This window comes from Rhodnius prolixus, unplaced genomic scaffold, assembly GCF_049639745.1.
Source record: "Rhodnius prolixus isolate KJV_2025 unplaced genomic scaffold, Rpr scaffold_22, whole genome shotgun sequence".
NCBI classification, from domain to species: domain Eukaryota; kingdom Metazoa; phylum Arthropoda; class Insecta; order Hemiptera; family Reduviidae; genus Rhodnius; species Rhodnius prolixus.
In genome coordinates this window covers 1,716,664-1,730,694 of record NW_027411617.1, presented here as the reverse complement: position 1 = coordinate 1,730,694, position 14,031 = coordinate 1,716,664, and the positions used below count along the sequence as shown (strand labels likewise).

Below are 14,031 nucleotides of genomic sequence, written 5' to 3'. Positions count from 1 at the left end.
ATTTAAACTGTCGATATATCGATTTGTTTACATCGATTATTCTCCGTTTTTACACATTAGAGATTTATTTACACAGTGTTTACAAGATTTGTATAAAAAAATACAGTCAAGCAACCCTTTTCTCTCTTTTTTTTTTTTGCAATTTGGGCGGCATTCGTTGTCTCCTTTTACTTTTTAAAAATTTCATTTATTTATTCCTAAAAAATAGTACAATAGTTTTAAAGTTACAAAAAAAAAAGAAAAGAGCCTTCAGTTTTGTGTGGTGGTGTTCAATAAGCAGAAGGAAATAAATACAAACGATTGTAAAAAGTTTAATACGTATTTTCAGTATCTTAAGTTGGCAACATTGAGGCCAGCAAAACAGCTGTTTTATCATCGATTATGGTTGCTTATTGTTATTGTTGAGTGTGGCTGGCAACAAACCTTATGAAGTTTGCATTAGACTGATAAACGTAATCCGAGCATTTGTTCAACTTCTGGATCAGTGCTTGGGAAGCTTTACCTTCGGATTGAGGCTAAGACTGGATGTACTATCGATGTCGTCTGCTTATTGGACACCCCGCTTATAATAGAATTATTTATGCGTTCTAAGTTCTGATCTAAAAACTTGTTCATATACATAATTGCAAACTATCAGCGCCATCGTCATTTCTATCCACCAACTTTGGTCAAATTTGATGAATAATTTTTAAAATAAAATAAATTATGATGGCACTGTATCTGAACTCTGGTCAACAAGTCAATGTTTTTTCCTTGATAGGTCAAATTGGATCTTGGATCCCATGAAGCTGGAAATTACGTAAAAGAAATTTTAAAGGAACTCATTACTGATCTCACGATGCTCTCACGAACTGCAGGAATATGGCGAGCAAAACTTGGGAATAATTTCCCTTTCCCTGAGCAGGATTGCACGGCGGTGGTGGGAGACTTGCAAATTCTCTTCAGCAACGGAAAACTTAAAGAAAGATTCCAGAGACTAAACACGGTAAGAGACCCGGGCCCAAAGCTTTGCAAAAAAGGAGACCGTTAAACTAGTTACGAGGACCTGTGGCGTCTGTTGGCTAGCTTACAACAGTACGATCAGTGCAGCATGTGTTAGGAGAATGACGGGAACGGTCATATCATTTTTTGGCTGCACTGAAATCCCACGATTGTGACTGAAGATCTCTGGCGCTTAGAGATCACAACGCAAAAGAAAGAGGATAAAATCCTAGAGAGGGAAGGTTTCCCCTATTATTAAAAACACAAGAGGTTGAAACACAAGAGCCGTTTTACTGGGAAGTCCTGCGGAACAGAACCCACCCCTTGCTAATCTAATCTAATGAAAGTAAAACGGTGGTGAGACCTAATCATCTGCAAAAAGCTTCAGCATTCAGATCAAGAGAGCTTCTGCAGAGCCAAGAGAATCAATGGGGGAGGAAGGACAACCTGCGAAATGGTAACCTCGCAAGTGTTTTTGTTGAAAAAGGAAAAGATTTCACGAAGGAATCCAAGATTATGAGGAAGTTGAGAAGGATATTTCTTTGAAAAAGATAATTCACGGTTGAACAACAAGAATTTTTTTTGGGAGTCTCCAACTCTCACTCAATGAATCTGAACTCAGGTTCTCATCAAAGTCTACAGTGGCTTGACAGATATAATCCGCCATTTTGAGTCAACTGTTCTTGTTCAGGCCGTTAGAGGCGTTGAAACTGTTCCAGAAAATAGCCACTCTGACTTCAAAACTGACATCTTTTCTGAATGTTTTTCAACCCCTAAAAAAGGCCTACGGACTCACTAAAAGTTGTGATGCACTCATCGCCGGTATGGTAACTATCTCCGTTATCTTCCAGACATACCTTCCCACTCGAAATAGGAATCAGAAATCTTGTATTATCCCAGATAATTTAGTATTTATTTACTCATTTGGATCTTCTTTTCTTCTGGACCAATACAGAAGCGAGATTACCCATTAAACAATTAAAAATTGTACCCACACTACAGTCCTGAAATTAGAGCACCAATTTTATTATAATTACATCATTGCAAGTCTTCCAAATTGACCAGATATTCATAGTAAATAACGCTAAATATTTAGAAGTCTTTGTTCATATTGAATATTAGTTTTACAATAATTATATTTGGTGTAGTTCATTTTTATATTTTCCTTACATTTAACAATTAAATCAATCAAAAACGTAATACAGAAAAATTATAAACTAAATTTAATTTCAGCTGGCAGTACTATTTCACATTTCACAAAACGTCATTGTTTTCCAAATTAGCTTGGAAATGGCCCTCTTTCTCAAACAATGTCACGGATGTGCCGGAGATCGGTGGAAATAATTTCGTCCATCTGGAAAACGATAAAATTAAACCATTAGAAAGAGCAATGATCGATCTGCTGCCACCAAAGTAGGCAAGTATGTTTATCTAAACAGGAAATAAACTAAAAAATTACTACAGACCTTAAACACTCTTGATAATTAGCAAAAATTAATAAAATATTATCGATATTTTTCTCCCTCTCTAATTCCTGCAACGAGAATGTATTGTGGGACTCAAATTATCGATTTTTTTCTCCCTCTCTAATTCCCGCAACGAAATGTATTGTGGGACTCAAATTATCGATATTTTTCTCCCTCTCTAATTCCTACAACGAGAACGTATTGTGGGATTCAAATTATCGATTTTTTTTCTCCCTCTCTAATTCCTGCAACGAGAATGTATTGTGGGACTCAAATTATCGATTTTTTTCTACCTTTCTAATTTCCGCAACGAGAATTTATTGTGGGACTCAAATTATCGATTTTTTTTCTCCCTCTCTAATTCCTGCAACGAGAATGTATTGTGAGACTCAAATTATCGATTTTTTCTCCCTCTCTAACACCTGCAACGAGAATGTATTGTGGGACGCAAATTATCGATTTTTTTCTACCTCTCTAATTCCCGCAACGAGAATGTATTGTGGGACTGAAATTATCGATTTTTTCTCCCTCTCTAATTCCTGCAACGAGAATTTATTGTGGGACTCAAATTATAGATTTTTTTTCCCCTCTCTAATTCCTGCAACGAGAATGTATTGTGGGACTCAAATTATTGATTTTTCACAGTGAAAAATCCGTTTACCCTAAGTCAGGTGGTGCGAGCGCGTGGGTCTTTGAGAACTTAAATATCTCAAAACGGAGATCGAAGAAGGAGGAAACTTTTCATTTAAATTTTTCTGGAAAATAATTCCAATTTAAAGTGTCGTGGTTTCCACGGTTTTGATGGAAGCCACTGGAGGAAGTGAATGTTCTTGGGTGGCTGTTGCTGAGAATGTAAAGTTACAGATCTCTAGATGTATACTAGGTTCAAAGAAAACCTCAGGAAACTGTGGAAATGGCACTTCCGGTAAGCCGCTTCTCATCTAAAGCTTGCTGTAGTCCTAATTGTACATCAAAGCACAGCTTTCTTTCATTATCTTTTATAAAAGAGTGAACTGACAAAACACATACCGACAAACCAAATTTGTAAATATCACTGTTTACGTGTACTAAAAGAACGCCGGCCGAAGAAGCTTTATGTGCCGAACTTCCTCTCACAGTTCGGGAATCTCTCTCTCCGTTTCCTTGGTTTTTTCCCACTGGTGGTGTTCCAGATTACCTCCTACTGGTTTCCAAGTACTAGAGATCAGATGTGGCACCCTAGTATTTGCAACTAGAAGGAAATGGAATTCAGGCGGCCAGACCAACCGATATGGTCGTCCTGGGCGACAGGATTCCCTTGATCAGCAGAGACTAATAAGTGTTGATCCTGAGTCTTTAGCTCTAATGCTTCCAGCGGCAGGTCGGCACTGCACGTGTTGTGTCAGTGTGAGGGGCTTGTCTGGCTAAGGATGTTACTTCTCGAGGAGGAAAAAAACCAAGGCCTCTTGAGCTTTACCCAGGAATTAAGAGTCTGATTAAACGGACAAGTCTGGAGGGCGAGCTCTAGAGTAGGGGAGCCACAATAGATCTCCAAAGGAGTCGCAGTGGCGTAGGCCTTAAGTGCTGCCCTAATAGAATCTTATCTTCCAGCGGCAGGAGGTAGAGGGGAATCTTTGGAATCAATTACTGGGTCTGAATCTACGTCTAAGTAGCAAGAAAATTTAGGTAGCATCTCTGACGAAATAGCTAACTCTTAAGACTAGTTTCTGCCATCCCTTCGTGAAGTTCCTCATAGTCACGAAATTTGGGCGTTGAGACAGCAACTGCTGCATGACTTCCTGGACCATTTCTTTCGGCAGCATAAAGGTAGAGTAAAATTCTTTTCAATTATAAATAAATTCTTGATGTTAGTGAATCCAAGTTTTGTATACATAAATAATTGAATTAACCGACGAGAAAGGCAAGATGCCGGCGGGGGCGGGAGATAAATTATATCTAAAGATAAATGGACGTAAAAAAGAGGGCGCACCGGAGAAGGCACTACTCATTCTTAATGATAACTAAATAAGTGGGCGAAGAAGCTGGCAATTAGTCTGGCCGGAAAAGGAGAGAACCAGCGAGCCACGCTGGAGCCGCTTTACCGGATGAACAGTTCAAATTAATGAGTTTAACAAGCTGGCAGAGAGCGGAAAAGCCCGCATGGAGAACTTGATGAGAGCGGCACCCACCGCCAGGGGCGCTGGTGCAAGCCGATATCGGTACCGCAACTTGCATGAACTCGTCCGACTGTAAACTAAAGCAAACATCACGTCTATTTTATAAACATTTCACACAGTGTTACTATAAACAAGGCATGTAAGACTCCACTCGACTGACTATTACTTGATATTCTCAGGGTTCTAACTTAGAGGTCGTCAAAGTAGTCTATATAGACCCCCGGGGCCTATTTAACAAACGTAGGGGGGTAGATCTGAGCCAGGGGGTCTTATTTATAATTACTTATTATTTAATAAATATTAAGGTATTTAAATTTCTAAATTAAGATATTTTTCATAAAACTATTTGTCACATAATGTAAAATTACTTTAATAAATGATTAAAATCATAAAATAAATGTACAAACCCAGTACCTAATAGATAGTTTTATTTTTAATTAACTGAAAAATACTTTTATGGGGGAGGGGGTCGATGGAGATTTCGAAAAATTATATAGGGGGGTCCATGATCAAAAAAGGTTTGGCGGCCCCTGTTCTAATTACATTTACTTCATGCTAACATTAACTATTAAGTAAATAAAACTGAAAAACGAGTCCACAAAGTGCTACTTCCGGTTGAGCTATTTTGACCAAAATCACATTGTGGCGCCCTCTGGTGGTACCTAAGCGGAAGATTAAATTTCAAATTGCGGTAAGTACTTCCTAGATACTTGCATACAGTCCAATTCGTAAAAAACATTTTTTCGTAATCCAGGAGCTTTTAAAAGGGATATTTCCGGTGAAATATCAGCACGATTACACCTCCTCTTACTAGAGTCAGAGAAAGTAATAAAAGAAGATATACCTGTCATTCATCCCAAAGACACAGCTGTTTCTGTCGAACATGGTATGTGTAGAGATGACATTTACGGCACGTCCTAATGCCACATCTGTACGACGTGCCATCCTTGGCGCGACAATACTTAAGCCCGCAAGGGTACCAGCCGATGCAAGTTTCCAGGTGACAGGTACAGGGTGTCCACAGCCCTTTGGCTTCCCTACATCGTGGACTTGGACCGGGTGATTTTCTTGCGGCCAACATTAACGCTCCTCTACTCGGACCTCCTGTAACACATAAGTGCATACATACATTTGAAAAATAACTTAAGTTGAACCAAAGTACCATTAAGGAGAAGACTTTATACGACTTTTCTGTAATTTTTCACGCAGTCGCTTTAAGGTTTTTATTTGAACTTGAACAAAACTTATTCTTGAGGAGCTGTGACGCCACGCTTGACTTCAGCAGTGCTATTTTATTTCGTGAACAATAATGAAGGGAACTGCCTTCTTTTTAATACAAATCGTAAGTTCCAGGAAATCATAATTACGAAGAAATACGAAAATAGAAAGTCGTGTGAGTCTTCTAACCAGATTTTTTGATTGGAGAGAATATCAGCCAACCAGTAGTGCACTTCAAGGGGGCCATAATCAGTTTTAATCAGAATAATCAGAATTAACTGAATACCATAGGCGCCACGGTAGCCGAGTGGTTAAGATACTAGACCCGCAATGCTAAGATGTATTGGTGGTTTAGTGGGTTCGATTCCCGGTCAAGAGACCTTGGATTTTATTTTAATGGTTAATATGAGAAATTTACAGTAAAGTATGTTTGTTAGTCGCCTTCGTCCAAGACATCTAATTTGGTAGTTGCAAGTAATAAAGCCCGCCTGGAAAAAATAGGAGTGATGACGATTAATTAATTGGTCATACATCCAAGACCGATTTAAAAACATTGAAAACCAAAAATGAAGAAATCCGGGAGCAATAAAACGGTCTGGTTATGAATATTTCACTTATTTTCCCTGTCACCGCTTTTCTTTTCAAAGGAAAATACTTGAAAGAAAAAGTTTGTTTTCTCGTTAAAAATAAATAAATAATTGCTGCTTTAATGGGAGTTTTCTTTTTATGACAATTTTCCTCGTTTATTTATTTATTGAATATTGAGCCTGGCGCTAGTTGGGGGAAATCATTAGCTCTGCTTTTTGCAACTCTCTGCATCCACTTCCTTCTTCCACTTCCTGCATGTGCGCACGCACCCCCACCCAAGATTATTCCTATTAAACGAGTCATTACCTCACGTCTATCGTTATAAAAATGCTTTTTAAGCAGCTGAAATTTTTCCATTCAAAGCTGAAGAAGTTCTGATTTCGTTTCAAGGTGACTCGGGAGCTTTCTCTGACGATTTGGTAAGCAAGCGTTAGTTCCTTCAGGTTTAGCACTGAATGCTTGAATTACATCTTGTTAACATTGACTCTTCAACAATCCTAGACAAACTACCGAGAATTGTCAATTCGAACTATTTAGTATTTCCTGTTAATCACTATGAAATTTGTAGTTCTGCGATAAAGCAAGATAAACATCTTGGTGTGGGAGGACCAAGTAATGGCTGCAAGTATTGAGCCAAAAAGCAGTTTTCTGATCACGTTTCCATATCGAAAAGTTGGCCGAAGAAAGAGGCCCACGGAGAGTCAACAGTGCCGAACCCTACGCCCTACAGGTCACAGCAGGCAGCCCTAGTTTCAACCTACCTTCCTTCCGCTCCTAACAACTTTTCCACTTACGCCATTCCATCGCTTCTCCTCTAGTTCACCCCTCGCTCTCCACCCAAAATAGAATCGACAAATACTGATGGAATATCTGTTTGTTTGACTTCTTTACATTAAGTAGCATTTTATTAGTATACAATTTTTAGGTTGTTCGACGTGTTCCGACATTTTAATAGGGCGGGCTACAGTTGGTACCAATGATTTGATTACTCGATAGGATGTAGTAAACATTTAAGTTCCGGCTAACAGAATACAGATCTTATGCCGGATGCGCTTGCTGTTCCAACATCATAATTATACTAAGTATAAAGTAAACCACAAAATCAGTAAACCAACCAAGTATACAGTCAGTACCTTGAGAATTATGATGTCACATTAACAGGAAGTGGTGTTAGTGTGACCTACACCGGTGTGGGTTTCCACGATGTGCTCCTATGTAACCGGAGCGAGAGTCAGGTAAGCTACAAATCAGGTACCAGGAAGCTATAATTACCTCAGGCTGAGCTCTAAACCTGATATTGTAGGACCATTAATTCTATAGGGCGGGCTATAGTTGGTAAAAGGCTATAACTCTCTCTCTCCTATTTCTGCCAGTGTGTTTGTGTAAACTAGCCACTCTTCTACGGCATTCGGTTCATCCAACTTCAATAATATTCAATTCTAGCCTTGTTACCGGTCCGCATTGTTTATCACCCCATTTATGGCTCTTTATCTTTCAATGACCGAGTTTATCCCTTTATTGCCTCGTGACTTTGGACGTGTCACGAAAAGGAAGTGGGAAATATTTGAGTTATGTTTCTAGTCTAGGACGATAAATTTGAATCCGATATGGGCGAGGCTTATTAGCTGGGAAAAAGACAAGAATATCTGTTGTAATGGTGGGTAGGTGAAAGCTATTGGGTGAACCACACTCGATAACCAATAGAAACAAAGAAATGAAAAGAAGGAGTAGGCCTCTCTATTGCAGAATAAGAACGTCTGCAATTGAAAGATCTTACGTACAGATCTTGCGGATTATAAAGAAAAGTTTAATGCATTGCTGAAATCCCAAGTTTAAACCGGAAGTACCACTAACAAGAATGGATTTTCCACGATTATTTCTTGATAGTTTTCCGGAAAGGCAATATTTTCTTCAAACTTTTGTAACCTGATGTTCATGCTGTTCAACAAACCTTATCTTGAGCATTTGATTAAAGAGATTTTGTAGGATGGGTAGAAGTGGGGGGAAGTAATGCCAACCTAGATGTGATAACTAATAAATCACACTTTATACACCTCAATGAGTTGTTGGTTGGTAGACCTGTCCAGGCCGACGTTTTAATAGCAACGGCCATGGTTGGGGTAGGTCAGTGGCAGAGAGAGAGAGAGAGATAAATCAGCGTCATAACTCCGTTATGCTGAACATTCCAACATCGCGAACTACCGGTGACGTCATCATCATGATGCAGCATTTGGCCACAATATCCACCTACACTCACACACCACAACAAAATCTCCATTTAATAAACACAAACAACACATACGCACGTATTTCATGTCTACCCTAAGTACAGTAAATTCCCGCTGGGGGCAGCTCTGTCTCATGACGGCCGCTTACCAGAATTACTTCCTATTTCCTGGTAACAGCAACACTTGCTTTCCAGCCAAAATGATATTTTTTTTATATTTACTTATTTTTTTTATCGAAATTAAGGTTCTTAACATTATATTTTTGTTCAGCACACGCCCAGATTCCAGAGCACCATCTTGTGACATTTTTCTTGTATATCACGTTTCTTTTTGTTGGTTCGAAATTTAAAATACTAAGAAGAAAACATGCAGAAACTGCTGCGCCACAAAGAGCCAGGAAAATCCTTCTTTGTAGCTCATTCTGTTCCAGTATCAACATGTTCTTAGGGTGGTAATCAAACTCAAGTTATTCAGAACAAATTTGTGTGTGTGTGTTCAACATCTATGAAAAAGGGGAAACTTCAAATTACATATTAGGCTGAGGAAAATGGTTCCAACGATTTTCCGGAACTCCATTATGCCCACCCTGGGAGTGTCTACTCCAGATTTCCTACTCCGGATCACCGCAGTTCTCGTCTCCGCTATTTTCTCTTTTATTTTTCTAAAATTAATTACAGCAGAATGGACGATGTTGATGATTAAGTTTACAACTTTAATTATGTATAGTTTTTTTTTAATTTAGTTTTTATAAACATTTCCCCCACCACCGTCCGTCCCTCTGTTATGGAAATAAAAGCCGGGAAAACAAAAGGGACAACAAAAAACACAAAGAAAATGCACTTTGTTCAGAGAAATTAAAGTGGGTGAAATATGGAAATTAGAAAATCCAAGTTTAGCTAAGAGTCGGTCGGTCGGCTGGAGGCTGGAAGGCGGCATTTCTCCAGCACCGTCTGGAGCAAATAGCTACAGTGTGCCCTTCATACTCCTAAATCTGCATTACAAGAACAGTAAAGATTTAGATTTCTTGTTTTTTTTTTCTCTTTCTGTCTTTCTCTCTTGTTGTTACGCAGAAGTAGAAGAACAATAACTACTGGTACCATTCTGGGCCCTATTGGGCTTTTTCCCTGCAGTATATGCTTTAAGGGCTCTAAGTTCGAAAGTGAATAGAAAAGGGCTGTTCTTGCAGTAGTTCGTACTTCAATTAGTAACTACCGAAACTTGTCGTGGAGAGGAAGAGATTGTGACATTATCTCTAAACAGGATCCACCAATTGGATTTACCAACATATAGAAATTAGGATTACAAGTGCAAGGTTTTCCCCTTAATAGTGATTTTCCATTATCGCATATGGTGGTTTTACAGAAAATTATAGTCAATATTTAAGGCGCCACGTTAGCCGAGCGGTTAGAGGCTAGACCCGTAAAGCTAATATGCATTGTGGTACTGGGTTCAATTCCTCGGTCTTAGGCCTTGGATTTTATTTAATGGGTAATAAAAGAAATTTACAGTAAAGTATGTTTGCTATGTCGCCTCCGTCCACGACACCTAATTGGTAGTTGGACGTTAAGCCCTGCCTGAAAAAATAGGCGATTACTTTAACTACTTACTTTACTTTTAGTCAATATTTATAGACTTAGAATGAAAAAGAAAATGTTCTAAACATACCTGAATCAACGCTGAACCAAGAAGAGATTTAATTTGCCGACTGACAAACAAAACTGAAACCAAAAGAAATTTACTTCCGGTGCAGAAATGTCGCCGCTGTCTCACATGTGGGTACGCAGAGGAAATATCTAGTTCAAACTTCCGGTGATCGTAAGTACGTGATGTTCTATCATTTGCTGATGTTTTTATGAAAGTGTCGTCCACTGATTCAAGCGAAATCATCTCACAACTTACATCCGTATAGTCTACTTCATACTCTGCATCGCTCAAATAAGAGCAAAGTAACCAGTCGTATGGTGCGCTGAAATAATAGTTATAACTAAATCCTGTTATAACAGGCTAGCAGAACTAGCGACCCGCAGAAATACGTATACCGTTGAGATGTTTGTCCAGTGGAATTCGCCATATCGTTAGGCGGATGTCCTTGGCCACATAATGTAGGATATTTGGGTCTGCACTACGCGCTGGCGGTGGCTAAAAGGGTTTTCCTGTTAAGGGTGTTCTTGCTGTAGGCGGAAGTGTGGACCATATTCTTTATACGCACACACACAGACACAGGTAAAAATACCCCAAGGACAGTGTACTGTTCTCAAAAGATAGAGTGAGTATTCCAGGTTTTATGGAGGTGAAAGACCAAGATACTGGGGTTGCTACGCGTGGGTGGGTGAAAAATGCTTAGTTCGTTTGTGGGTCATCCTTGGGGCCGGGGAATGCGGGGGGGCACTTGCCCTAATATCTACCGACAGGGACAATGGACCCAGCACCCTGTTTGGATGTCTCCTTCTTCCCGTAGTAGGGGTCGCTTAATACCCCCAACACTCTTGGCCAGCAGGTACTTCACGCATCGCCACCCAGTTCTGGCACTCTCCTGCCAACACCCTCCTCGCCACGTGCTGATCCACAGGCCCACGATGTAATCCCCCTATCAACTCCATTTCTCCCCCCCCACACCTTCTACACACAACTCAACCTTACATCCCCTGCTTGTACCAATTTCTTCGAATAACTGGCCCAACATAATAACCTCCCACTTTGGCAATCAATCACCATTTTCCTATTTACTCAAGGATACAATCTGCTGGTACATTCTCATCACCATTATCTTGCTCATGTTCACAGGATTTCAACTTACACATTTACTTCAGATTCGAAACTTCAAAACACATTTTAATTCTCATCGAATGTTAAACAGGAATGTCTCTTTAGAGCGGAACCTCCCGCAACCTCCCTAAAAATGACCTAAAACCAAATTTAACGAGGGGCCACATTCCATTGTGAGTTGTACAACATGGCGCCCTGGGTGGAATGAGTCGTAATACAGATGGCCAGTAATTCTTTTAATGGCCACAACTAAGGCGCCATTTATCTACCCCCATTTTATTTATCTTCCGTTTGTTCTAAAGTTTTTGCGCCATTTGTTGTTCCATTGCAAGTGATCGTGTACACTTTTCGGGAAAAAGCTATTAAATGATTAAGATAAATTATTCTGAAATCAAAATTCACAAAAATTTTAGAGACATCCTGGTGATGAATATCAGAATTTATGGAATGATTAATTGCAGCTCATTTAATACTACTCTGATTGATTCTGATTCAATAATAAATAGGTTACCGTTTAGTGTCGTCTAGAATTAATGGTTCTCATGGACCATTGTTTTCCAATTATTTCTAGCTGGAGGTTTTGATTTATTGTACCAACATTTTAAAAGTTAACCGCACTGATTTTTAAGGTGAAAAAAGAATTGTGTAAAACACCAGGACAAGATTCATGTAATTTTTAAACTTGGAATTATTATAAAGTAAACTGTTATGAGAGGGTTGTCTGTAATAAAAGGATGCTGACAGAGAAAAAGGGAAACGACTATTTCAAAGAAAAGTATAAATCAAAGTACACATAGAGATCATTTTCTTAAAACCAGGGTTTTTCAGGTGTAAAGTGAAAGTAGATGGCAATTCGTTTCTTATCCAGTAGAAAACTAAAAAATAAAGTCAAGCTTTCTGCTCGATTCTCGAAAAGATGTGCGGCCCGCCAGTAAATAATTGGCTCTGGTAGCGCCGCCTGTCTACAGTTGGCAGAACTGGTGAAGAGGAAGGAGTGGGAGCTCTAGCAAGGTGCCTGGGAGTTTTGAGCCAGTCGCCCCGGGGGCTTCTCACAAGAACAGACGATAGTGTGTGTCTGCTGTCTGTCCGCCATTAAGCTTCGGTCGGCTTGCCTGGTGTCATTCTAATCAACTGACTGTCTGGTCTCTGGTACAAGTTGTGTATATGTTTATTGTTAATGTTAAGTTACTTGGTTTAAGTCAAAAATGGATGTAAGTCAAGTTAAATAATAAAATTTTATTGTGTCTGGTTACTCTGAATAAGGTATTCCAAGTGTTTGTTGCTTCCACCACCCCTTATCCACCCTTTTTCCTTTATTATCTAGCTCTCCCTATTTGTCCTTAGACCAGGAAGGTCTAGAATTGTACTTTTCCAAAGTTCTTTTACTTTTCTTAAAAGCTAAATAGGAAGTATCTATTAAAAGATAGACTATCCCATGCGGGTATTCTAGTCTTCGATTAGTGAAGAGGTTCGACATTGGGAACTCTGGATGGAAACGAAGGAGCTGGCTCTGGCCCACGAGACAAATCCATAATTAGGACAGACTGGAAGAACATCGAGTCCAGCTGTTAAGGGTTCAATCTGAATTACAGCTAACTGAAGCTCAATTCCTGAACTTGATGGGAAGAGTGAATAAATAGATACTGTTCTTAAGTAAAGGAAGATTAACCAAGCATCATCTTCTGTACTTTCTCATACATCCAGTGAGTGGAAGTCTCGTGATCAATTCACATTTTGGGTTTAAACAATAGAAACAACAGGTTTTGAAATTCTGAGTTCGACTATCAGTTTATTCATGTAGAAAATATCAAAATACTCAAGATCCCACTTAATTAAAGAAACTGCCCTGTTTTCTCCTCCCAGGATATCTCTTCCAGTGGAAACCAAACTTCTGGATTTCTCAGCAAACTCAAAATACTCTGTGGCACACCTACCAATTTCCGTGCTTTATTCCCTGCTAACTGAGGATATCTAAGGATCTAGACTGTGAGTGATTACTTGATAAACTTCGTGTTTATAAAGACTTGGAGCCTGTTGTATTTGAAAGTTGGATGAGAAAAACGGGTATTCTGTCGGGTAGGATACCTCTTAGTGATCTGATCCTTAGGGTTGCAGCCTTGAAAGGCAGAAGTATGTTGGCCTCTCTCTCTGTCTCTAAGTAGAATTAGCCTTCTCCAGAACCACACATTGATGGCAACAATTTATGCTGGTATAATTCACTGGAGAATTCATTATGTTCCTGGAACAGCTAGAATCTTGGAGTCCTGTAGTTAGCGAAGTGGAGCAAGTGGAGGCAGATCGATGGAGGGAGTTAAAAAAAGGAAGAATGTGTGATTGTGAGGTGGCGGCCTGTGGCTGTAAGAAGTAGTGACGTAGTGTGACGAGTGCAGCACACGGCCAGTGACGTCAACACCTGTTGCATCTGCTCTAGATTCCTGGAGGGCGAACACTGTGATTCTGCCGCCTTCTACCTACCTACTACACTGTGTTCTCTGTGTAGTGTGACCTTCACTTCCGGTCCAAGACACGAAGATTAAACTTTTGCTGGCCACCATTCTTGTGTCTAACTTCCACTTCAACAAACCAATTTTACTTTCTCCTAACGCTCGCAAGAAGAAAGTATTGTAA

The 14,031-nt window shown here is 39.5% G+C and overlaps 1 protein-coding gene across 1 annotated transcript in view; it reads right to left on the bottom strand.

The window, feature by feature from the left end:
- Positions 1 to 575: 575 nt before the first annotated feature.
- oaf (BRICHOS-like domain-containing protein out at first) overlaps positions 576 to 14,031 on the bottom strand; it is a 139,881-nt gene continuing 126,425 nt past the window's right edge. Inside the window, exons 5-6 of the mRNA XM_074134737.1 lie at positions 5,448 to 5,707; positions 576 to 2,335 (exon numbers count right to left, since the gene is read on the bottom strand). Coding sequence (XP_073990838.1) covers positions 5,451 to 5,707 — 257 coding nt within the window. The 3' untranslated portion in view covers positions 576 to 2,335; positions 5,448 to 5,450. The remainder of the gene's footprint in view (positions 2,336 to 5,447; positions 5,708 to 14,031) is intronic.